The sequence below is a fragment of the Kogia breviceps genome, chromosome 7, assembly GCF_026419965.1.
Source record: "Kogia breviceps isolate mKogBre1 chromosome 7, mKogBre1 haplotype 1, whole genome shotgun sequence".
NCBI lineage: Eukaryota > Metazoa > Chordata > Mammalia > Artiodactyla > Physeteridae > Kogia > Kogia breviceps.
The window spans coordinates 107,276,065-107,301,711 of NC_081316.1; the positions used below are offsets into that span (position 1 = coordinate 107,276,065).

The window sequence follows — 25,647 nt, forward strand, 5'->3', positions numbered from 1 at the left end:
GGGCTTGGAGTAGGATGAGGAGAAGGGGCAACAGAGAGGAGACCTGGATACCCTCAGCAGATATTTGGAGGTGATGAGAATATGTTGTAGGGCTGTGACCATGAAGTTCATTGGGAGCTCATGGAGGATTCAGGCATCTAAAGTGAAAAAAAAAGAGGTGGGGGAGGGTTTAGAGAAAAACTGTCAAAAACACCCTCTCAGAAGAGCCTTAAAGCCTAGGGTGGAAGGTAGTCTAGGAGAGTCCGAAGGGGAGGGTGAGTGGGGACAGGGGTGTGTACGTGGTGGTGGTAGTGGAGAGCCCAGCTGCAGAGAGATGAACAAAGCGGGCGCTGTGCAGGCCGGGGGGGTGGGGGTGGGGAGGTGCTGCTATGGGAAAGGGTGGGTGGGGGGATCTTGGGCTCTAGTCCCACAAGGGCGTCTCCTCTGGCTGGCCAGGCGGACGGGACGGGGGACGGGGGCGGGGACTTGCAGGGGGGGGGTAGGGAGGCGGGACCCGCTCGCTCTCCTCCTACTCAGCGGGCTCCCAGGGAAAAGCAAGAGTGTCCTTCTGAGCCTGGGGGCACGGCGGCCGAGCCAGGCGAAGGAACCGGTGTTCCACTCTTCCCCCGAGGTAAGAACGCTCTCCCCCACTACGCCTGCGGGTCCTGCTCGCTGCGCGGCTGGGACTGGATAAGAGGAAGTCCCAGGGACCTGGAGAGAGCCCTCAGATCAGCTCTGGGCTGGAAGAGCCCGGAAGAAACGGGTAGGGGAGGAGGGGGGGCCACAGGTGAGTGCGTGGGGGCGCGAGAGGCTTTGTGCGGAGTGGGCTCCGCTCCTTTCCCGAGAGCTGCTTGCTCCTGCCCTCCCGAGCCGCCGCCCGCGCCGCCGCCAGAGGGGGCCCTTGCGCGCTCCCCCCGGAGGGAACGCGGATCCTTGTCCCAAGACCCTCCTTCGGGCACCCAGACGTCTGGGCGACACTCGCGGGGTCTCGTCCGCCTGCTCCCCACACCTTCCATCTCTCGCCGACAGAAGGACTGAGAGCCCTGCACCAGGAGCTGGGGTGTTCCCCGGGGCATCTCAGCTCCAGTCCCGGGCCGGGCCGCCTTGGCGGACAGGAAAGGGCTGCGGAGTCCGGCTTGGAGGCAGTGGTGTCCGGGAGGGACTCTGGGGGGGGTTCAGGCGATGGGTGGCACATCTGAGGCTTCCCAGGCCCTCTCCAAGGCCCCGCGTCTTTAGGGGTCTGGGAGGCCAGAGGGGGGAAGCTGGGGGCAATGAGTCTCCGCTCGTGCCACGCCCGCGCGGTCCAGATTCGAATCCCTTGCGGAGTTCCCTGGTGCCGGGGCTGAGCCACGTCCTCCGGGCTCCTCTGGGATGCGGAAGCGCGGGCGCCCGGGGGCAGCGGGGGGCTGAGGCAGCTGGGTTGGCTGAGGCGCCCGCGGACGCTTCCGCCGAGACGGGCAAGAGGAGAGCCTGGGCCGGGAGACCGAGCGGTCCGACGGGGGACCCAGGGCGCCGGGGCGGGGCTGCATACTGGGCCCGTTAGCTCAGCCGTCCCGGAGGCTGACTCATCGAACCGGTCACACACAAAGCCAACGTCCCCACCATGTCAGGCATCCCACGCGCAGACACACTCGGCGCCCCACCCGGCATCACCCACGCACCCTTCCCGCAGCACACGCCACGCGGACAGCTGCGTCTCTCCGCCGTGACACGTGTGGGACCCAGCGCACACCTAGGACTCCACACACACAATCCAAGCACCCGCAGCCCTCCCAGGAAGCCCACATTCACACCTGCGGCCCCTCGCGCTCACGCCCTTTCCCGGGCCCACGCACCCCGACACACGCGGCCCCGCCGTTCACACACACCCATCACACAGTCCTCACACAGGCCGACTGTTACACACGCACCCCCCCACACACACACACAAATGCTACACACGCGGCCCCCCTCCCGCCGCCGCCCGCGGGGAGCCGGCGGTGTCTGGGGGCCGCCTGTTTCCCCCGCCGGGCAAACAAGCGGCCCCTTCTCCCCGCCCGGCCAAAGAAAGGCCGCTTGTCCGGCGTCAGCGGCGGGCGGGGCCGCCCGGGAGGCGGCCCAACACTGAGGCCTTGTCCCACCTGGCGGCCTTGGGGAGGGAGGCGAGGGGCAGCGGGGAGCCCTCCGTGCGGAAACCCAGCTCAGTCCCCCGGCCTCGGAGAGCTGCCCTTTTCCGGCACCCCACCTCCACCCCGCACACAAGTAAAATCACACCCCCGAACTACACTCTCGCCTTGTCCCGCCGCCTCCTCCAGCCCCGGATGCCCGCCTACGGTCTCTCCCCACTCCTGGGTCCCCCGGCCTGCCCTCCGGCCCCCTCTTTTACTCCAGGGCCCCGCCTCCCGCCCCCCCCCGGTCTCCCCCTCTACGGCCCTGAGTACCTTCGACTGCTCCCCCGGTCCGTCACCCGCTTTCCTTGAGGACTCCAATGCCCTCAGTCTTCCCTCCCCAGCCCTCCTTTTCCCTCATCCCTCAGTCTTCCTCTAAATCCCTTCGTCTTCCCACCCGCCCCGTCCCTCCGCAGACCCCTCGTTTTCCTTCTCCCGAAGTTCCCTGCGTCCCTGGCTTTCCCCCACGCCCTCCCCGGCCGTCGCCCGAATCCGGCGCCCCGCCCGCTGGGTTCCCAGCCTCAGTTTCCTTCCCTTCGCGGCTCCTTCCTCCGCCGGCGGCCCTTCCTCGAGGGCGGATGTGCGCCGGGCGGGCGAAGGCGGAGGCGGCGGCTCGAGAGGATCCCAACTCTGCCCCGGAGGCCTCGGGCCACAGCCATGCGACGCCCGGGGCGAGGCCTGGGCTGGCCGCCGGGGCCACAGGTGAGGCCGGAGCGGAAGCACCCGTGCGGGGGCTCTGCCGGGACCGCTTTCGCTCCGGGGCCGGCCTCGGACCTTTCTTCTGGGGCCTAATTTGGAGTCTGGACTTCCTCCAGTGCGTGTCGGTTCCAGACCTTTCCGGCCGCTCCCTGGGCCCCCACCGCCCTGGTTAAGGTGCCGAGACCCCCGAAGCGGTGACTCTGGGCGCCCCATGAGGCGCAGAGAGCTGGGGACCGGGTAGGGCTGCTGATTCCCCGTGGCCTGGATGCCCGGGCGCTCGCGCTGGGCCGAGAGGGGCCAGAGCGGGGTCACCTGCCGGCCCTCCAGACACCCAGGCCTCTGCCACCCTGAGCCCGAGGAGGAGCTTGGGCATCTCTGCTCGCGGAGCAGGAGGGCTACTGAGAGCCGAGGCTGACCGCGGCGCTTCCCCCATTCCCTCCTCCCCGAGAGCTGGACTCGCACCGCAGGGGCCTTTTTTTGGCAGCGGGCGGGGCGGGGTTTCCCAGAGCTGCCGCGGAGGCCGGGCTGGGCGAGCGGGGTGGGTAATTACAGCCCCGGGTAGTGGGCAGCCCGGTGGGACGGGAGCAGGTCGGCCGGTGGGAGGCGCCCCGGAGCAGCCCGCTTGGCACTCCCAGCCGGGGGTGGGGTGGGAGGAGAGGGCGCCCGCGCCCCCCACGCCCCCACCCCCGACCCGTTCCCCACGCCCCACCCCCCCCACCCCCCACCCCCCACCCCCCACCCCCACCCCCACCCCGTGTCTGCTCTCCCCGGCTGCTGCGCAGCCCCTGGGTCAGAGCGCCGCCCGCGTGCTGGGACGCGCTGGTCTGGTGTACCTTTCCACTTCACCTGGATTAGGTTTCGGACCTGAGGCCACAGCCCCGCGCCTCCCAATCTCTACATCTTTTCTTATCTTCTCTGTCTCTCCCTACACCTCTCTCCTTATCTCTCCTTCTTTCACTTCCTTATTCCCTTCTCCCCTCCAATCACTCTTGTTCCCCATCAGCCTCATTCCTTTATAATCTTTATCTGCACTTGAAATCCTTGGTGTAAATAAATGAGCACACCCACTGCTACCTCACAGAGTGATAATGACAACTTGACAGATGAAGAAACTGAAGCCCAGATAGGTGAAGTGACTTGTTCAAGATCATGAAGCTCATACTGTTAACTGGCATGTTTATAGTGCTTTGCACTTCACAGAGTGTCATTTCATCTAATACTGAATCTCCAGACAATCATCTTTAAACAAAAAAAAAAAACTAATAGTTTCATTGAAGTATGATGTTCATACCATTAAATTAACTTAATTTAAATGTACATTCAGTGGTTTTTAGTACATTTACATATCTGTGCAACCATCATCACAAATAAGTTTTAGAGCATTTCTATCACCACTGCCCCCAAATCTGCCCATTTATAGTCAGTCACTCCCCATTCCACCCCTAGCCCCAGGCAAGCAGTGATCCAAACAATCTTTCTTTTTTCTTTAAATCATTATTCCAGTTTTACAGAGAATGATCTGACACTCAGAGAAGTTAAGTAACTTGTCCAAGATCTCTCAGCTAATAAATAATGAAGTCAGGATTAAAATTTAAGGCTCTTGTACCGCAGTCTAAAGCTCTTTCCACTAAGTGATGATGCCTTTCCTTCACCATTATTTATCATTTTGTTCTTCTTACCCCCTCTTTTATATAAACTCTCCATCCCCAACCCACTCTCTTGCCTCTCCTCCCTCAGAGAATGCTGAGGGATTTCCCTGAGTACAGCAGTCTCTGTCCCTGGAAATTCTTCCCCCTGGCCAGATCTCCTGGGGAGGTGCCAGGCCAGCTTGAGCTTTGGTGTAGGTTAATAGCCTTTGCCTTCCCTCTTCCCAGGCAGACTTGGGGCGGGCCCCAGGCCCTGTTCCAGCCTCTCTTCCGCCAGCTTGGGTGGAAATGGTGACGGAGACGATGCAGTCCAGGTCCGGAAGGGTGGAAGCTGGGAGGGTAAAATTAGTAACTCTATGGCTAAGGCCTTTGGGCCCCACTGCCAGGGTCAGACATTACTTGGAATGCTGGCTCCTCCCCCCACTTCTTCTCCAAGTCCCTTGGAAGATGGCTGGAAGAGAAAGTGGAGGGGCACCCTGCCTTCCTATGTCTCCCTCCCTACCTTCAGTTACACTCTTTTCAACTTCCCCAGAAACTTTGTTCAGCAGCAGATGAACCTTAGCAGGTTGGCCAAGGATGGGCATGTAGACACATATTAGTACACAAAGGTCCTTCCTCAGAGTTTGCAGGTACCAAAACTGTGAGCCAGGGAGAAAGGGATGGGTGAAGGAGAGTTCAAGTTCTGGCTCTGGAATCTATCAGTATTTTACCTCTGGTTCTAAGGACCTCAACTTCCTACAGCACCAAATCAGGTGAAGATGCCCAGAGTCCTGTATTCATTCCCAGTGTTAGTCACCATGGAGGGTTTTTCTTATTTTGCTGATTCTTTGGGGTTAAGATTGCTTTCTGGGGAAGAGAGGGTGCAGGAATTGAGACAAAGAGATGGCAGGAATAGTTGCGTTTTCCCCGTGTGTCTCCTTTAAGAAAACATCCTTCTGAGACCCCTGGGAAAAGAAATAAAGGGAGAAGAAGGAGAGGGAAAGGCTGTGGGAGGGAGCTCCTGCTCAGCCCTGCCACCCACCTGGGGCCCCCTGTCTACCAGTGTCCCTGGAGGGACTTCCTTGGACCTGCTTCTCCTGCTAAGGTAGATTTCCCCCACCCTGCTTACGGCTCCAGTTGTGTGAGGGTCCTCAGCTGCCAAGGCCTGAGTCCAGAGGCATGAAAGTACAGCAGTACAGGTTGGTCCCTATAGGACTTTTGGGGTTTCCTGTGTGTGGCAAGGACCAGGACCGGTGTGGTGTGGTATTCACGCCACAGCTGAAGATCCGGCATCGCCTTCGCCCAGGAAGCTCCTGAGCTGCCTCAACTTCTCCCTCAGCAGGAGCATGCTGGAAACCACGGTGACATGGGCCTGCCCCTTCCCTGAGAACCTTGCTACAGAGCCTACTCCTTGCCCTTGTCTTCCCTGGCCTCCCCACCTCACCTGTTTTCTGCTGTGTCTGCAGGAGCTCTGGAGCCCCAGGATAATGGACACTATCAATAGGAACCAAGTGGGCCCTGGATGCAAGACCCCAGCTATGGTGCAGGTGTGTGTGGTTGGGGGTGGTACAAGCGGGCTGTTGGTGAGGATGTGCCGACTCCTCTACCTACCTGTGGTCCCAGCCCAAGGATGACAGCGCTACTACCTCTGCTCTTCTCCAGGTCCCAAGCCTATTAACAGCTAAGTCTTTAGCTGAATTAGGTTAATTGGTTCACCCAGAAAATACCCTTTGAAAGTCAGGAAGTGTTTTACAGATTGACCCTGAGCTGTATCTCTCGCCTCGATCCAGGCCCTGCCCTCTCTTGTAATTTAGTTTAAAAGTGGCAAGCAATGGCCAAGTGGATTGCCACAGACAGGTCTACAGGGACAAGTCTTGACTGGTCCCCTCTACCAGTACCCCCTCCTCTTACCAAGTACCTCCCCACTCCCCTTACTATCTCCTGTGTCTGTCCTAACAGACAAAAGGGGCAGTTAAACCAAGACTTGAGATAAATCCAGTGGGACGAGTTAGTGGCCTAGATTCAGATCTAGTTACAATTTAGTGGAATACTCCTCTGTGCAAGATTTTGCACTACACCTTCAGAGCCCTTTGGAGAGGGCAGGTGCTGGAGAGAGTGCTGGTGTGACGACGGGGACTAGGGTGGTAAGGTGCCGGCCAGGAGTCTCATGATGCTCATCCCCCACCTCCACTACCTGCAGAAAGGACCCTTGGACCTGATCGAAACAGGCAAAGGGCTGAAAGTGCAAACGGACAAACCCCATCTGGTGAGCCTGGGCAGTGGGCGGCTCAGCACAGCCATCACTCTTCTGCCGCTGGAGGAAGGTGAGTCTGGGGGGCATCTGACCTGCCACCCCTCCATCCCCATAGACATTCCTGCCCTGGGATGCTGGCATGTGCTGGGGCCCTCTTGATACCTGCTGACAGTGTTCACCTACCCCACCAGTTTGCTTCCCTTATCTCTGCCTGCCCAGACTAATTCTGGCTCCATGACTGGGATTAAAGATCAGCTTAGAAATCAGGAGATCACTGAAACAGGAGAGCACATGGCTCTTGGCAACCACTGTGGCCAAGAAGAAAGGGGGCCCCCTCCACAGCAATGCCTGGCATGGGAGAAGGTGCTGGTGGAGATGGAGAGATGGCAGTGGGGGCAGACCTCCTAGTTAGGCCCTGGCACAGCCCCTTCCACCTTGCAGCTTCTGCCCTTCCTCTCTACTCTCTAGGTTGCACTTGTTGCCTGGGTGATACTACATTCCCCACATTCTCCAAATACCGGTCCCAGGGGCTCTGCCAGGGGGAGCGGCTGTGCCTGTGGAAGCCTGGGGAGAGTTGAACTGAAGAGAGGGGCGTGAGGGAGGGCAAGGGTCGCAGGTGGCAGAAGGGAGGGAGAGAAGAAGGAGGCAGAGAGAGTTTGAGGAAAAGATGGGGGAGAATGGGGAAGGAGAAAAAGGTCTTAGGGAGGGAGCACTGGGGGGACAAAGGGAAGGTCTGCAGAAAAGTCCCACTTCCCTACTCTATCTGTGGATCCTCTGTGCCCTTCGGACCTTCATCTCTGGGTCTGAGAAGAGCTTCTACCCCTTACTGTCTCGACCAGGCTCAGGGGCCCCAAAGGGTGGCCAGTGATTCTCCCTGGAGTAGGAGGTGGCAGTAGATTTCCAGCGTGGCCCTCCTTGCCCCATCTCTGCCAGCTCAGCCTGGACTACCCCTCTGACTCAGTTTGCCTCCTGTCTTCAGGGAGGACAGTGATCGGCTCTGCAGCCAGGGACATCTCACTGCAGGGTCCAGGCCTGGCTCCAGAGCACTGCTACATCGAGAACCTGCGGGGCACCCTCACCCTCTACCCCTGCGGCAATGCCTGCACTATTGATGGGCTCCTGGTCCGGCAGCCCACCCGACTCACTCAGGGTAAGTTCTAACAGCCCCGAACCTAGGGAGCTGTTTAAAAGCTTGTGCATGACAGGTGCAGGGGAAGCCTGCTGTGTTGGTTGCCATGGTAACCGCCTGAGTGGCCGAGTTGGGGCTGGGGTGATCAGGTGCATTTTGAAACCCCTCCAGCATCCAGACTTGTCTTCAACCTGCTTTTCTCTGGTCACCCCCACCCTGCCACCGTGGGGAGAGAAGAGGGCCTGCTTCCTGCTCTCCGAGGGCATGGGGAGTGGTGCAGTGGTCGCTTATGATCATTAGGGAAGAGCAGTTGGAGCAGCAGCGAGGGGAAAAATGGCATGGTTCCAGGATGCCGAGAGGGAGTTGTTCTGAAAAGCTGTTGAAGCTGGGGAGCTGTTGAGGACAATGGCGATGGGACAAGGGCAAAATCTGAGGACACGCTCACTCCTGTTAAAACACTGTTGACAGTAGCTTTTGGGTCATGAATATGGTTACCACCCTGTTTCCCAAAGCAACAGGCCATTCCGTTGTGTAAGGGAGCTCTAAAAACTGGGCCTCCGGTTACTATGGTGACCAGGCAGGTAACGGGTTGGCCAGGTAGCACTCTGATAAACCCTGGACATCAGTGTATACAGTGAAGCACCATATTAGGGGGATGACAAAAGTGGATTTGGGTGGGGGGTAGAAGATGGAGCTCTGGACTGAGCCTGGCTCTAAGTAGGAGGACCCATATCCTGGCAGTGTTTTCTTGGGACTCTTACCTCTTACTGGCTGGAAGCTCCTTTGCAGTGGAAATCCCACTCACTCCACTGTTTCCCTCTCTCCTTCTCTTCACACCTCTCGGGGTCTCTCCCTTCAGGGCTGACCCAGGAGACCCAACCTTCCTGCCTTTGGGAGTGTCGCGGGGACAACTGACTCCAGGGAGACAGGTCTGCCAGGAGCAGCAGCAAGCAGGCCCTCATCTCCTCTAGGGCTTTTCTGACTCCAGATAAGAGGAGGAACCCCCATAAATTGAGGCTTTGGCTGTGATGCCATCTGGGTCCTGACCATACTCTTCCATCTCAAACAGAGCATCTTCCCCAAGATTTGGGTATGTGGAAGTGAGACAGTAGAACAGCAAGGAGAGGCAGAGGCAGAGTTCAAAGAAGGCTGGAGAAAGAGCCCAGCCCCAAATCCCTCACGTTCATGAGCAAGAACTTTCTTTCCCTGTGCGTTGTGAGCAGGGTGGAGGAACCTATGCTCTGTAGACCTCTCTTGCCTGGTCTTCCCAGGGCAGCATTTAGCTCCCTGAGAAGAGGGAGGGCCTGGGCCAAGATGGAATTCTTAGGCATTTCCTGTGGCCCAAGTGACCCCCAACTCTTGCCCAGCCAAAAGCCCACCCTACCAACTATGTACCCTCCCACTCTCTCCTGACCCTAAACCCCCTTCCCTTTCTCTCCCTTCCACCCCCATAGCTGCCTTGTCTAGGCTCGCCTGTCTCAGAAGCTTGGCAGCCTGGGGAGGGGTAGGCAGAGGCACAAAGGAACGGGTGTTCTTCTCCCCAGCACTACCCCTCCCCTGGGCTCCAGGAGCTGAGGGTTTCCTTGTCTCATCTCTGGAGCAAGGCACCAAGCCCAGCCCTGCCTGGCCCCACTCCGGACATTCTTGGGAGTACGTTTCCCTGGAAACTGGGTGGCTCGGGGGTGCATGTGCTATCTCTATGTGTCTGTGTAACTGGAGTGTGTTTATGTATCTCCGGATGTGTTTGTGACTCTGGGCTTGTGTATCTTTGTGTTTGTGTCTTTCCTTGTGTTTATGGATCAGAGTGTTCAAGCTGGGGCCAGGGGTGAACTCAGGGCTGATGGTAACGAAGTGTCCGTGTGTGCGCCTGTGAGGATATGAGAACTCACTGGCCACGTGCCTATCTGTGGGCATATATGCAAGAGGATCATTTTCCCTGTCTTGTTCCCCCGATCCAGGCTTGTAGGGGGGACCCTCCTCTTTGAAAAACAGAGGGCTACCCTAGAAATAACAAGGAGCCCTCTCTGACTGGGCCGGGCCTTGGATGCATCATTCTGGGCACTGGGCCCAGCCATAGGCAATTGGAGAGGCACACGTCATCACGAGCAGGGTGGCAGTGACAGGCTCTTCCAGCAGGAATATGCCTGGCCAGGGGGTGGGGGGAAGCAGGCAGAAAACAGATGCTGACCTTTAGCTAGAGCTATGGACATGGGGGCCAGGAAGATCCTGCTTTCAGTCCTATCCCCGGGTATCCTGGGACATCCCACACTGCCCTCTCTCTACAGAACAAGAGGTGGAGCTAGGAAGAGGACCAAGGAAATGAGGAGGAATATCAATCTGGGTCTAGGCTGTCCCGCCCCGAGACCACATCGCCAGACCACATGAAAGATCTGGGAGGGGACCAAGTAGGGAAGGGCCCGGAAAGCCATGAAGCTCAGGGACCAGGCTGTCTAGACAGAAGGTCCTCATCCTCTCCCAGCATTCACTGCCAGCCCTTCGTCCGAGTCTCCTTCACTCCCCAGGCGAGTCTCCTTCACTCCCCAGACGCCTCCTTGGTGGGCAGGGGCTTCTGTGAGGGCCAGCACGGGAGGCTCCCTGGAATGTGGCTGGTGAGCCAGGATTCCTGAGTTACCCAGCTGCCTCCCTCTGGGATCCAGGACACTGAGCCTCTTCCTCTTCCACCCAGCTGTCAGTTATTCCTTCTGTAAAATGGGAGTGACGCCTCCAACTGTCCTCTGTTATAAGACTGATAAAGATCTTGACTAATAAAGCTCAAAGGAAGGAGAGAAAAAGCAAATGCTCCTAGCTCCTCACTTCTTTGTGTCTGCCTCCTGCCCCATTTCTCCCTGGCGGTATCCTCTGTGTCCGTCTGGGTTTGTCCAGCTGGCCGTCACAGTTTCCAGACCGATGAATCACATTTCCTGAGGAGGTTTTTTTTTTAAAACCCTCCCCCTATTTTGCATTTCACCCTATATGGTTTTCCTTTTTCCTTCAGAAGGGGAATAAGCTATATGTGAGTATGTTAGCGCGTGTGTGTGTGTGTGTGTGTGTGTGTGTGTGTGTGTGTGTGTCTAGTATGGCTGGGTGGGTAGGAGCTCAGTGAGGGTGGAAAAATTGTTGGACTGTTTCTCTAAGGAGGTTGACTTTTGACTTCAGAGTATCTCTGGGGACTGAGTGAAAGGCTATCTGTGCCTGAGTGAGGGTATAACCAAGAGAGGGGCTGGTGCCTGAGGGGTGTTGTGTTTGAGAATAAATGTGTATGAGAGACAGGACATGTTTAACTGGGGTGTCTGTGTGACTCAGAGTATGCACAACCGAGTGGTGTCTGTATGACTGGGCAGGTGTTGGTGTGTACCTGGGAGAAAGTGTGTGGGGCTATGTGAGCTCTGAGCATACAGAAGACGTCTGAGAGAACAGTGTGTCCCTTAAGGTTCTGGTGTCCAGAGGCCAGTCCCTGGAATGAGAGGAACTTTCTGGGACCCAGGCTGGGTGGTAGGTACTTGCCTGGCCCAGAACCTCAGCCTGGTCCTGGGGGCTCCAGAGGCGGCTGGCACTGTGTTTCCAGATGGGAAGGGTGCCTCCTTGGGGTGGGAGAGCTCTTTACGGGGCTGGAGCTAGCACGACTGGTGGTTGTGGTCGGAAGGAGGTGGATTGGCTCCTGGAGCCCCAGGGAAGTGGGCTGGCTTGGAAGAGGCAGTGCCTTGGTCCAGTGTGGGTCATGGGGCGAGGTGAACTGCTGGGGGTAAGAGGGGCAAAGGAGGAGGTGTGTAGGGTGGAGATAGGGGCTGGGCTCAGTGCTGCTCACATTGCACAGAGCACCGCCTTGGCCTGCACTTGTCACGGTGGCAGACTGAGGGCCAGAGCTGGACTCAGTGACTTGGCTGGATTCCCAGGAGTTTCACTCTTCTCTCTAATATATGGAGCCATGGACTGTCAGAGCTTAACCTCTGCTGTCATCAAGCCAGCCTCCTCACTCTGTTGATAAGGAACCTGAGGCCAGAGGGTGTGACTGGCCCAAAGTGACCAGCCAGTCAGGGGCTGGGCCGGCCCCCTCCTAGGCCTCTGGTGACTTCTGGCCACAGAGGGGTCTCAGTGAGACGCCAATTCTCCTCACTTCTGCCTCCTGGCTCTTCACCCTCTGGCCTCTGTATCTACCTCTCACCTTTCCTGCTCTCTGTCATCTCCCTGGAACCTTTCCTCCCTGCCCCACTTCTACTCCTGACCTGGGCTTCGGACTTCTGAGCTGGCTCCCTCCCTGCATCACCCCCTGCCCCCCACCACCGTCCCGCCCCGCCCTCGCCATCCCTCTCCCCTCTCCTCTCCTCTCCTCTCCTCCATCACTTCCTCTTCCCCTCCTCCTCTCCTTTGTCCCTCCCTCCCGGGCTCCCTTCCCCCCGCCGCCAGTGGCCGGCCCGCCTCTACCCGGGCATTGGTGGCTGCTCGCTGCCTCACTGCTGCTCGCTCGGAGCCCGGAGCCGGCGGCGCGGGAGGTCGGCCCGCCTCTTCAAAGGCCTGGGGCGGGCCGGGGACCTGGAAGGCTCGAGCTAGCAGGGGCGAGCGGTCCGGAGGTCCGGATTCGGTGGTGAGTCCTCAGCCCCCGGCCCCGGCAGCCGGGCGGAGCAGCTCGGGCTGGGAGGGGCGTGGAGGGGGTGGGGAAGCCTGCGAGGAGGTGGGTCGCGTCCCTGGCCCCGCTTGGGAGCTTGAGGCCGTGAGGTTCGATCGTGTGTGTGAGCCCTGAACATATCTAAGTGGGGCGCCTGGGCTCGGGGCCACTCCTCAGCGGGGCAGACTTCATTTTCCCCAGCACTAGGCGGTCCCCTCCGTGGGACCTGCCTCTTGACGGGGTTGAGGGGTCCTGGTTAGGATGAGTGGAGCCTGTGTTACGGCTCAGAGGGGTCTCGGATGGAAGGAGCCAAGGCCCCTCCTCCCATCTTCCCTTCGCCCCAGCCTCCTTTTGGCCAGTTCATTCTATTTGTGTGGCCAGCAGGGCAGTGACTGTCGCTCCGAGTGTGAGGCTGTCTGCCTATATCTGTGTGTCTGTGTGTTTCTGAGTGTGTATTTGTGTGAGCCGGGATGAGAGTGTGTTTGTGTGTAGTGTTTCCCCCCTGCATCTCTCAGAGATAGTATCCACCCTCTCCTTTGCCCCGTTTGTTTTTTTCCCTCCAGATGTGCAGCTCCTCCACCCACCTGCACACAGCTGGGCCCTGAGCCCCTTTGGGGACGAGGGGTACAAACACAACTTTGCCTGGATGAGAAGGGGTTCTTGGGTTTCGTGAGTGGGCTGACCTTTGGAGGTGTGGGGCAGGAGTGGGCAGAGAGGAGGTTTCTTCCCAGAAATAGGCTTGCCAGGCCCCTGGGGGCATGGTACCGGAGTTGGGGCCATGCCTGGGGCCCCTGAGTGCAAATAGAAAGTTAATTTGGGCAGGAACTGAGCTGCGATCAGTCCCGCTGCCCTCCTGCCCGCTCTATTAATACAGATCCAGCTCTGCTGCCTGGCATCACCTATTTATAGCCCCAGAGGCAGCATAGCCACACCCCTTGTATAGAGGAGGGTGAGGGGCAGAGGAAGGGGCAGGGAACTCACAGCTATAGGGGCCAGGGCTGGGGATCTGTAGGTGCCCACAGCCTCCTTGGGTGGGCCTGGCACTGATGGGCTGGAATCCACCCAGACTCCCCACCTCCTTCCCAGTCTGGACTATGTGGTCAGGCTCCTGATCTGCCCTGCCCCCCCCTCCCTGCCTGCCCCCCATCAACCTAGGGTTGAGTGGGTCTGTCTAGACCCTGCAAACTCATCATTAATTAGCTTGTTAAATGGCTGAAAGGAGGGGGCGGGGAATGGCAGGGTTCTTTCTGAAACAGCTGTGGTTGTAATTAGGTGGACAGTGTGGCTGGCTATTATTTATTCCGGTTATGATTACTCTGTGATCAGCTCCTCTGATTGGTGGCTTGGCAGGGAAGGCTCCCTCCGTTTCTAACCATCCATCAGCCTTTAGAATTGTTGGTGCCTTCCTGAGAGGGACTGTGGGTTTGCCGAAGAAGTGGGTGGTTTTGTCTACTATGTTGTCTGCTATGGGCTTCTCAGTCTGCTAGCCCCCCATCCGTGGCAATGCCCAGGGCCCCTCAACAGGCTCCTGAGCTCCTCAGTGGGAGGCCAAGGTACCCACGTGGCCTGGGATGCCCCATGCCCTTGTGGCCTGCCTGAGCTGAACTGTCTCAGCATCCAGGAATGTAGACTTCCCTGCCAGTCTTAGCTCAGACTGGCATGAAGCTTGGGATGCCAAGTGGCACCAGACTGGGTAGAGAGGAGCCTGGGGCCAGGGGCATGGACAAATTGGAAGAGTGGGTGGTAGAGTCCACCAGGTCTCTGGCTTCTCCCAACAGAGCATCTTGTGCAGAAGCCCTCTAGCACCTGGTGTGGCCGGGAGGAGGAGTTCTGCCAGACAGGCTTAGGTGCGGGTGGGCGCACCTGTCACCGTGCACACTCCCGGTGCCCCTGGCTACATTTTCTGGCTCCCACATGCCCTGCCCCCTCCATGCACTCACACTTCCTGGGCAGGACTGGGCTTGTGTCTACTGCCTGGGAATGTGCTTGGTTGAGGCTGGGCCCACTGGCCTAGGCTTGGTTGCACTCCACGGGAGACCAGGGAGCAGGACGATGTCAGGCCAAAGAATGCTTTGACAGAGAGAAAGAGGGTAGCAGTCGCTCCGGACTGTCAGAAACGGTGGCAGCTCTCTTAAGGAAGCGAATTCTGGTCCCCGCAGGGGCATCTGACTGATCCATGGTGTTTCCCTGTCCCCTATCTCAGAGCTTTTTTGTGATCCTGGAAGTTGCTGCCTCTCAAACTGACCCTTCCACCCAAGTGGCAGATAGATGGATCATGATGGGAGGCATATGGGTGTCTGTGTTCTCTGGAGAGCCTTCTCCACTTACAGAGCACTGGCATACACTGTCTTTCTAACTCTGCAAGGTCAGTGGTTTTGTCCTCATTTTTCTGATGAGAGAACTAGACTCAAGGAGGTGAAGTGACTTTACCTGAAGATCTCACAGGTAGTATGAAGAAAATTTAGGACTAGGACTTACAAACCAGAGCTCTTTCCCCTCGGCCCTGTGCTGTGGAGCTGGGCTGGGGCTTCCGGCACGGGGGGAGTCAGGTGTGGACCAAGTGGATGTCGTTGAGTGCAGGTGGGGATGACTCTTCGGAGCCTGGGGTGAGCCTGCTGGTGCTGCGGGGTGAGGGCTGCCTCAGCTCTGCCTGCCCTTCCGAGCGTTTGGTTTCTCTGCAGGCTGCATGTTGTGCCTGGGTCAGTCCACCTTCCTCCGCTTTAACCACCCGGCTGAAGCCAAGTGGATGAAGAGCATGATTCCGGCAGGGGGCCGGGCCCCTGGACCCCCCTACAGTCCTGGCCCGGGTAGGTACCCACTTGGGGCACGTGGCTAGTTTGGTGGCACCCCATGGACAGTCCTCCTCCTTGCCCACTCCAGCCGCACTTGTAGCGTCAGGGCAGGACAATACCCATGATCTGGGCTTGCTGCCACCTGCCATGGGCCACTGGTGGAGAGTGCCAGGCAGTCTGACCACTGGAAGAGATCCAAGAAGTGCTGCTTGGCTGGAATTGGGGAATCATGTGCCTGAGGGATGGGAGGCTCTGCCGGCCTGTGTCCCACTGCCCTGGAAGGTGCCACCTCGGTGTCTGGGACCCTGACCCTCCATGTCACTGCCAGGGAGCCTCACCCTTGAGGGTGGCCTGTGGGGGCAGAAGGAAACATCCAACTGAGCTGCTGAAAGCTCTGGGGCGGAGAGCGGGGTCGGTCCCACCTGCTTGTGATCATGTCTGTGGGCCCTGCCCCACCCCCAGGCCATGCCATGCCAGCTGATGACTCAGTGGGGCAGCTGCAGTTTGTGTGTGAATTATTGATCCCCAGAGGAGAGTTGGTGATTGTCCCAGGGAGCCAGCACAGCCCCCCTCAGCCCAGCTGCCTAGGGGGCTGGGTGCAGATCAGGAGGCTGCCTATGGGCCTGCCACCCCAGACTTTGCACGGGTATTCAGATGGCTGTGGGATGACAGGTGTCAATGTGCTACTGGGACAGGTGGACATGTGTGTCAGGTGCACCTAGCGGGGTGGCATCAGTGGCTTCAATGGATCATCTGGGGATCTGAGGAAAGATGGGTGGTCCCTGGGATCACCATTATCCACGGCAACCCCTCTGCCTTTGGTCCCACACAGTCCCCATAATTTTGGACCCAGACTCAGTCTTGCAAAGCCTTTTTCTTCTTCTCCTTTCTAGGCCCTTGGAGGCTCAGAAGCTTGGGTTCCCAGTCCACTCCCTGGGTAGCTTTACCCTGCTCCCACCCTGGCCTTGTCATGCCATTCCCTCAGCTGTTTGGGGCAGTGGTTCCAGAGACTCCTGGTTGGTTGACAAGGGCTGGGGCAGGGCAAAGGCAGGCTCTTGCTGGCATGGCTTAATAGGCTAATTGGAGGCACTGAGCTGCACCTAGTTGCTGCCCAGCCTGGCTTCCAGGAACTGGCCTTTAGGGCCAGGCCCCTCCCTTGCCTCTGACTGGATAAAGTGGTGCTGCACACACCCCTCACCCAGCCCTGGAGGCTTTGTGTGTGTGTTTTCCTGGGTCTTGGCTGCTGGGGAGCCGACTTAAGGGAGGCCCTTATGTCCTATTAGACTGCGACCCCCCACCCCCAGAATTTCTGGCCCGCTCCTCAGCATGCCTCCATGCCCTTTGCAGAATGTCCAGCTGCCCTTCCTGAAGTAGAGCTTGAGGAGGTTGAGGAAACCAAGGCAGGGAGGAACTTAGTCTTAGGGTGAGTAGGCAACAATGAGGCCTAGAAGTGCCTGGCCCTGTTGCCAACTCTGTCCTAAGTCATAAAATGTTAGAGCCAGGAGAGCCCTCTTCCTTTACAGAAGGCAAAACCAAGGGCAAGTGACTTGGGGAAGTTGCACAGCAGGTTAGTGGTGGAGCTGGCACTGGGACCCAGATCAGATCTCCTGGTTGCTTCTCCAGAGCCTTTCCAGCCCTATTCTGCTGGCAGGGCATGGGAGTGCTTGCTCTTGTGCATATGCAGCTCCCTAGGGCCTAGGAGATGAAGACCAGGTCCTGAGGCCTCTTTGCGTTTTCCTTCAGCAGAATCAGAAAGCTTGGTGAACGGGAACCACACCCCACAGCCTGCAACCCAGGGACCCTCAGCCTGTGGCAGCCACAGTTCCCTGGTGAGCTCTATTGAGAAGGACCTGCAGGAGATCATGGACTCACTGGTGCTCGAGGAGCCTGGAGCTGCTGGCAAGAAGCCTGCCGCCACTTCCCCACTGTCACCGATGGCCAATGGTGGCCGCTACCTGCTGTCCCCCGCGACCAGCCCCGGCGCCATGTCTGTGGGCTCCAGCTATGAGAACACCTCTCCAGCCTTCTCTCCGCTCTCCTCACCAGCCAGCAGTGGAAGCTGTGCCAGCCACTCCCCCAGTGGGCAGGAGCCAGCCCCTTCCATGCCGCCGCTGGTGCCTGCCCGGTCCTCTAGCTACCATTTGGCCCTGCAGCCCTCACAGTCCAGACCCAGTGGTGCTCGCCCCTCTGAGAGCCCCCGGCTGGGCAGGAAGGGGGGTCACGAGAGGCCGCCCAGCCCTGGCCTCCGAGGTCTGCGGACAGACAGCCCTGCAGCCACTGTCTTGGCAGTGGCCTGCAGAGCCACTGAGAGCCCCCGGCCGGGGGGGCAGTTGCCCCTGGTGGCGATTGGCCTGAGTGAATACCCGGCTTCTGGTGCCCGTGGCCAACCCACCAGCATTCCTGGCAGCCCCAAGTTCCAGCCACCAGTCCCTGCTCCTCGAAACAAGATTGGCACGCTCCAGGACCGCCCTCCCAGCCCTTTCCGGGAGCTGCCAGGCACTGAGCGGGTGTTGACAACCAGCCCCTCCCGCCAGCTGGTGGGCCGAACATTTTCAGATGGGTCTGCTACCCGCACCCTGCAGCCCCCCGAGAGTCCCCGCCTAGGCCGGCGGGGCCTGGACAGTATGAGAGAACTGCCTCCCTTGAGCCCATCTCTGTCCCGAAGGGCCCTCTCCCCCATGCCCGCCCGGACCACCCCAGATCCCAAACTAACCAGGGAAGTGGCAGAGAGTCCCCGACCCCGGCGCTGGGCAGCCCACGGGGCTTCACCAGAGGACTTCTCCGTGACGCTGGGGGCGCGGGGCCGTAGGACACGGAGCCCCTCACCCACACTCGGGGAGTCCCTGGCACCCCGCAAGGGCAGCTTCAGTGGCAGGCTGAGCCCGGCTTATAGTCTGGGCTCTTTGACTGGGGCTTCACCCCACCAGAGCCCCCGTGCCCAGAGGAAGCTCTCCAGCGGGGACTTGCGAGTGCCTGTCACTCGGGAGCGGAAAAATAGCATCACAGAAATCAGTGACAATGAGGATGACCTCCTGGAGTACCACCGGCGGCAGCGCCAAGAGCGGCTTCGGGAGCAGGAGATGGAGAGGCTGGTGAGCGGATGCCAGGGAGGCTGCTGGCATCCATGACAGGGGCTCTGCCAGGGTGTGGGTGGGCCAGCTGGCAGGGAGGGAGGGGCCCGTGGACAGGGCCTGGGCTTCCCAAGCTTCTCCACTTCCGGGATGCACCGTAGTGACCAGTATCTCAAGGCTCTGGTGCCCTGAACAAGAACTTTCTTTGAAGTCTCTAAGGTCTTATTTCAAATTCATGCTCACTTTGCATTTATTCTATAACACAATGTTTGTTTTCATGTATAAAAGAAGTTTCACATTATGTATCTGAATACAATGAAGCTCTAGGAAAACATGCCGCATTTATGATGAAGCTTTGTACGTCTCAGTTTGAGAAGCAGGTCTTAATGATTAGAAGGCTGAAGCCCGGAGAGGGGAATGGGTTTGTGCAAGGTCACACAGCAAGTTCTGGCAGAGCTGGAATTGGATCCCACGTCTTCTGTCTTTCCAAGGCTTATTCTTTAGAAAAGCCTCTGGTCCTTCTTTCTTGCTTCTCTTTGGCCTCTATAAATGGGTGGGAGTTGCTCATCCTGGCCCATGCTGGATCGTCTGGAAATGGGGGTGGCAGGGGAGAAGAAGAGAACAGGATGGGCAGCCCCTGGCTGATCCAGGTCAGTCTGCTCTGTGTGATAGTAATTCTGTGTGCTGGTTGTGTGTGTGTGTGTGTGTGTGTGTGTGTGTGTGTGTGTGTGTGTGCGCGCGCATGCGCACATGTGTGGGTGCCTTTGGGGGCTGGGTGTGGTTCTGGGCAGCTGTCCTGGAGATGGCATCTGAGCTGGGTGGGGGCTGGGATTCCCCAGATAGAGCAGGGAGCTTGAGGGGCGCTGGCTGGTGTGTCCATGCTGGATCACATGCACAGGAAAATAGATTCTGCCCTCTTTCCCTTGCGAGCAGCAGAACGGGGTTCCTGGGGGCCCAGGGACACTGGGATTGGTTTGAGGAGGAGAATCAGAACTGAGGAGGTTTGCCTGGTAGCCCTTTCAGAAGAGGTTGGGACAGCTTTGGGTGAGGTGAGGGTGTGGGACCGCGTGTCTGTGTCGGGTCCAGGAGGGATGAGGCAGGACCCCCAGTCTTCTAAGTTACTATATCTTCTGTTTTTGCCTGGCCTAGACAAGAGTGCCTGCCCCCTGCCGGGGTCTCATCCTGGAGAGGGGGCAGTGAACCTGGCACAGGCAGAATGGTGGGGCCAGTCCCCCTCAACTCCATTCAGCCTTCCCACCCCCTCCCCTGCCCCACCCCACGTGCCTCCCCAGCCCTTACCTGCCCCACCTGCCACTTTAAATCTTGGAGACTGCCTGCCCTGCCCCTCCCACCTCCACTGGGCTGCTTATCTTGGTCCTGGGACACGGGCGGGGGCACTGGCCCAGCCTCCTGGGTGCTGAGACTCTGTTCCTGGTTTTCTTGCTATGGAGCTGGGTAAGCAGCAGGAGGGAAGCTGGGTAAGTGTCTGGGGGGTCCTGGCCAAACTGGTGAGAGACACCAGAGGTTGAGGGACCCCAGAGAGAGTCTGGGGGAAGCCCCAAGTCTGGAGTGCTATGAGTGGGAGAGGGGGCACAGACAGGGAGCATGCCTCTGCTATCCCTCCTTCACCTTCTTAGGCCCCTGGGAGGTATCTGGGTGGGCTGTGTGGGGAGGGGGCGGATGCAGCAGCTGGGCCACGGAGCACTGACACCTGGGCCCAGGCATTCAAGTGCTGGCAGCAGCCCAGCCTGCTGGGAAGGAGCTGAGGGCTGCCAGAGGGTGATGAGCTGAGATGGGGATGAGGAGGGCTGTGGCCCAGGCCTCTCGGGCGGGGTGTATACACGCTAAGCACATCTTTGTGTGAAGCTGTGTCAGCTCCCTGTGGGCCCCTGGGTCTGTGTTCCGGCCCTGCTTGTGTCGGTGCCCACCTGTCTGTGTGCTAGACTATGTTTATCCATGTGTGTGTGCCAGTGTGCGTTTGTGCATGTCAGGACTGGTGTGTTTGTGTGTAGCTGCCTGTTAATGCAGGCCCGGGATACATGTTGTGTCCTTGTGTGTCATACGGATATGTGGCGGTGTCTCTGTGGGCCCTGGTGTCTTTGGATCTACATGTATCCGTGTCAGCATGAACACCTGCGTGTTTATCTGTGTCTCATTGTGTTCTTTACTCTGTTTACCAGCGTGTGTTTCTGGGTGCGTCTGGGTGTGTCCCTGTGTGTTCACGAGGAAGCCCACCCTGGGACAGAATGAGAAGGGAGAGGAAACAGGAAGACGGGAGGGGCTGGCCGCATGGGCAGGTGGCACGACAGCCTGGGTCCTCCTGCCCGCCTCTAGGGCACCCACCCTCCTTCCCTCTGCCTCCCCAGACCTTGGGTTCTCGGCTCTCCTGACTTGATTCTGACCCCGAGCCCCTAGTGTCCTAGTCCTCTCTCCTGACGGGACACCGTGCCTGGCTCTAGCCCTCCTGGGACCCAGCCTCCTCCCCTTACGCCCTGCTCTGTCCACCCTCCCCAGGAACGCCAGCGCCTGGAGACCATCCTGAACTTATGCGCGGAGTACAGCCGGGCCGACGGGGGACCTGAGGCCGGGGAGCTGCCCAGCATCGGGGAGGCCGCCGCAGCCTTGGCTCTGGCGGGCCGGAGGCCCTCACGAGGCCTTGCAGGGGGCACTGGGGCCTCTGGGCGGAGCAACGAGGAGCCTGGAGGTGCCACCCAACGCCTGTGGGAGACTGTGGAGCGCTCGGATGAGGAGAATCTCAAGGAGGAGTGCAGTAGCACTGAGAGCACCCAGCAGGAGGTGGGACCCAGCAGGAGGTGGGACGCGGGGTGGCCTGCTGCAGGCCGAGGAGGCACGCATGTGTGGTGGATGCCAAGGTCCAGCGAGGGGGAAGTATATGAAGTTTGGGACGACATCAGGGCGTAGAAATGAGGAGGCGGGACTCCCCTGGAAGTCCACTGGTTAAGACTCCGCCCAGGGGGTGTGGGTTCCACGATCCCTGCTCAGGAACTAAGATCCTGCGTATCCAGTAGCGGGGGGGGGGGGGGGGGGGGGGGGGCAAAAAAAAAGAGGAGGCAAGGAAGAGGGGGAGGTGTTGATGAGTTTCCCAAGCTCTAAATATGCTTTATGACCTGGCTTTCCTTGGAGTCCCACCCAGGCCTGGCACTCAGTGGCGAGTCTGTCACTTTTAGCCAAGCTGTATTGCTCCCCTTGCAGGGAGGGGAGTTTCCTCCTATCTCAGTCCAGCTGCTCCTTCCGAGCACCCTGAGAAATGGGGATGCATTTTCTTAGTCTCATCCTGGAAGGCTCTAGGCTTCCCTAGCTGATGGCTCCCCTCCCCTCCAGCACGAAGATGCACCTAGGGTCAAGCTCCAGGGAGAGGTGCTGGCCCTGGAAGAGGAGCGGGCTCAGGTCCTGGGGCGAGTGGAGCAGCTCAAAGTCCGGGTGAAGGAGCTGGAGCAGCAGCTGCAGGAGTCAGCCCGGGAGGTGAGAGTGAGAGGCCCGGCTGGCCACCCCCACCCCCACCCCGGCACAGTGGTGGCCCCAGAGGGGCCTGCGTCCGGCTGCTTTGAGTGGCCTTGACGTGGACCCTGCTGTTGCCTCCAGGCTGAAATGGAGCGCGCACTGCTGCAGGGGGAGAGGGAAGCAGAGCGTGCACTGCTGCAGAAGGAGCAGAAGGCGCTGGACCAGCTGCAGGAGAAGCTGGTGACCTTGGAGACGGGCATCCAGAAGGAGAGGGACAAGGTAACCCACAGCAGGCCTGGCTCAGTGCTGGGTGCCTGTGGCCTGGGAGAAGAGGAGAGATGCCTTCTCTGGGGCCCCTAACCTCTTACCTCGTTGTTCATCCTGCAGACCGGCCAGTCTCTGCGCCCCTCCAGGGGCAGGGGGCCTTATTCTCCATGGAAAGTACCAGCTTGGAGGGCGCTGCCAGGGTCTGGGCTGGTGTCTGGGGTCTCCTCTGCCTGGGTCTCTGTTCTACATCTGGGTACCTGGGTGCCTGCCATTCTGGGCCCTTCGTGCCCCTTCTAGGAAGTGCCGAAGCCCCTTCTTGGGCGGTGAGCACAGCCCAAGGCACTGGTGCTGGAGAGTGATTCAGGTCTGGGTGTCTGCACCTGGAGGACACCCCCCTCCAAGCATGGCTCCGGTGCTCAGGATGTGGTCTTTGGGAGATGGCCCTCAGGTCTCTGCTTCCCCTGAGCCTTCAGGATCTGCAGCCTCCCATCCCAGATGGTCCCAGCTCCTGCCCCTGACCCTTTCAGATTTCGTGCCAGCCTGCTGGGGCCGCTGCATCCCACAGGGGCCGTGTCAGCCACACCCAAGATGTCCAACAACGTGCCAAAAGCTCCGAAGTGGACAGGGGCCACCTATTTCTGGACTTGACAGTATTTTTCCAAGAATTAATTTTCCTTCTGGATTTTTTGAGAGTGTCTTCCTCTTGCCCCTCAGTTTTGAAGCTCTTAAAAATTCTTTGACCCTCCCACCCTTTTTTTTGGAGCTTTGGCTCTGGCCCCCAAAACCACACTCCCAAATTCTGTGCCAAATTAACTCCATGCTTACCAACCAGGCCTGCACTAACGCCCCCTCTAATCACTGTCCTGGACTCTCTGCATGTCCCTAACTGCCAGTGCCACCCAGGCAGGGCTGAGCCGTGCCTGCTTTTGCACTAACTCCATAGGCACCCCTGTGCCCTTGGCCCCTCCCCTCTAATGTTGCCTCCTTCCATTCTTGGTGTGGGACCCCAGGGTTTTGATCAGAAAGGAATGGGCAGGGGGCACAGCTCAACTTTACTCAGTGGGGCATTGGCAGGAGGGGTACAAAATTGGGGGAGATGCTTGGCTGAGGAACCTCTCAGTCCAAAGAACTCCTCTCATTTGGAAAAGCCAGGGTGCAGCCTCCACAGACTGTTGGCAGTTTCCTGCACAGAGGAGAGGCAGACTGTCCTCCAGCCATGACCTGTCTTCCCTCCTGAGCGGAGGGATGAGGAGGTCCAGTGGTGGTGGCATGGCCTGGGGAGGGCACGGACAGGGGCTCTCTGCCACACAGTGGCTACCCTTCCTCGCTTTCCTCTGGGGTTTCCCAATTTCAGATACTCCAAACAGAGGGTGGGAAGGGGTAGGTCTCTCCCCACTCCCACCCCTGATCCATTCAGAACATAGGATATTGCAAAGGCTGATTCCAAGCATGGGGAAGTGCTTGGACCTCAGAAACTGGCCTGATCAAGTCCTCCTCTCCTGGATGAGGATGGGGGCGTGGGATGGAAGGGGGATAGAGGCAGGGTTCAGCACAAGGACTCCAGGGTGAAGCTCAGCATTTCAGCAGGAACCTGTCTAATCTCATTTCTCATTGACCTGGCATTGCCTGGAGGCATGGACTTTGCCTTCTCTCTGGGCCCAGTTATTTGAGGTGGAGGTGGTGATGGTGGTGGCCATGGTGGTGGTGGCAGTGGGGAAGGTTCCCTCAGCTTCCCTCCCCAGCGCCCAGCCCATGGCCCCATTCTGGCTTTGGAATCAGTAATCACAGTTTCTCCTCTGCCTGTCCTTCGGAGGGGTGACTCACCAGCTCCTCCCTGCATCCCCCCTTCCCACCCTCAGAGGTGTCATCTCGCCCCAGACGGAGCCATCCACCTCCTCTCTGTACCCACTCCTGGGGCTCCTGTTACCACGGCAACGGGCCGAACTAATTGCAACCCTCATCCTACTGAAGTTCAGCCTGCAATGCCAGCACCCCACCCCCACCCTGGGCAGGAGGTGGGGAGGCTAAGGGGGTTGGGTTGGGGTCCCCTCCACTGCACTGCTGTAGCTTTAACATCCTCGGCTCCCAATTCACACCCAACCCCTGGATTTAATCCCCACCAACTCTACCCTTTTCCCAGGGTTAAATTTTGGTCTCTGGGAAGCGGAAGTGGGGGAGGAACAGCAGCTAGAGGCTCCGTGTTTGTGATGTGGAACCAGCTTTGGCTTTGACTGGTTTGGAGAGAAAACAGAGGGCCTCTTCCTAGGACTTGCCCAAACCTTTCTAGTTCAAGGGACTCCAGGAGACCAACATTTCTGCCTGGGACCCACAACCCTGCCTGTGACACCATCGCCTGCACCTCCAGTCCTGTCTCACACCCCAGCTCTTTGCCTTTCCCACTCTGCACCTCTTCCTCCTTATTTCCCTTTCTCCCGTTTGCTCTCTCCTCTCCTGGTTAAACTCCTTTCATTCCCCGCCTTCTTTCTCTTCTCCACCCCCACCCCACCCCCCTTCCCTGCGCCCCGCCCCGCGCCGCCGCTGCCCCGGGCCGGAGTTGAGGAGTGTGTGTTCTGTTTCTCCCCTGTGCCCGCCCCCTCCCCCTCCGGCGACCAGGAGAGGGCGGAGCTGGCCGCGGGACGGAGGCACCTGGAGGCCCGCCAGGCGCTCTACGCCGAGCTCCAGACGCAGCTCGATAACTGCCCCGAGTCAGTGCGGGAACAGTTACAGGAGCAGCTGAGAAGGGTCAGTTTCACCAGCCCCCGCCCCCTCCCCGCCCCCGAGGGCCGCCCGCCCGGAAGAGAGGAGCGGTGGGCCGGGACCGCCTGGGCCCTGCAGTACCTGCCGGACGCCAGGGTCCGTGTTGTGGCTTGGAGGGGACAGGGAAGGATTGGGGGGGATGGAGGTTCTCCTTTCTGCTACTGCAAGCAGCGCTGCCCGGCAAAGGGGCAGAGCCGAGCGGAGGAAAGGGGGAGGGGTGGGGGCAGGTCCCTTCCTCCGTTTCCCCGGGTCCAGCCCCCAGAACTCTCACCTCTGTGACCTGGCCTTCCAGGCGCAGAGTGGTATCGTGAGCACCACCCGATCCCCTTTGTCACTGTCGTTCAAGGAGGCAGAAGCCCTGGAGACTGAGACAAAGCTCTTTGAAGACTTGGAGTTCCAGCAGCTGGAGCGGGAGAGCCGCGTGGAGGAGGAGCGCGAGCTGGCTGGCCAAGGGCTGCTCCGGAGCAAGGCCGAGCTGCTCCGGAGCATCGCCAAGAGGAAGGTGCGCCCCCCACCCCACCTCCCGGCCCCCATCCCTGCCGCGAGGCCAGCAGTGCCGGCTTGACTTCACCTTTCTGAGCCTCGGTTTCCTCATCTGTAAAACAAGAACAATAACAGGCTGTTGTGAGCGTTAAAGGAGATGATGTATGTGAAGACAGCATAGGACATGATCATAGTAAGCACTCAGTGAACAATAGCTATTGTTATTAAGCTCTGACTCCCCCCAGTCCTCCAGTGGGAAGTGAATTGGGCTCACATTCAGAGCTGGGTCCTGGCTGGGCAGGGAAGGGAGAAATGGAGATGGAGGAGGGGGCTGAAGAGGAGACTTGCTCCTGCCCTTGTAGAGCTCTCTGGTGGAAGT

The 25,647-nt window shown here is 59.1% G+C and overlaps 1 protein-coding gene across 50 annotated transcripts in view; it reads left to right on the forward strand.

The window, feature by feature from the left end:
- Positions 1–516: 516 nt before the first annotated feature.
- The window catches only part of PHLDB1 (pleckstrin homology like domain family B member 1), a 45,207-nt gene continuing 20,076 nt past the window's right edge, over positions 517–25,647 (forward strand). For 11 of the 50 annotated variants that reach the window (XM_067039048.1, XM_067039050.1, XM_067039052.1 and 8 more), the window contains exons 1-10: positions 2,429–2,828; positions 5,917–5,997; positions 6,651–6,774; positions 7,684–7,854; positions 15,118–15,243; positions 16,972–18,320; positions 20,814–21,095; positions 21,642–21,782; positions 21,903–22,040; positions 25,132–25,287. In XM_067039048.1, coding sequence (XP_066895149.1) covers positions 2,784–2,828; positions 5,917–5,997; positions 6,651–6,774; positions 7,684–7,854; positions 15,118–15,243; positions 16,972–18,320; positions 20,814–21,095; positions 21,642–21,782; positions 21,903–22,040; positions 25,132–25,287 — 2,613 coding nt within the window. In that variant the 5' untranslated portion in view covers positions 2,429–2,783. Of the gene's footprint in view, positions 611–2,388; positions 2,829–5,916; positions 5,998–6,650; positions 6,775–7,683; positions 7,855–11,680; positions 12,416–15,117; positions 15,244–16,971; positions 18,321–20,813; positions 21,096–21,641; positions 21,783–21,902; positions 22,041–22,555; positions 22,679–24,641; positions 24,771–25,131; positions 25,288–25,647 lie in introns of those variants that run through there. The other 39 variants (XM_067039033.1, XM_067039035.1, XM_067039036.1 and 36 more) reach the window with 17 other exon arrangements.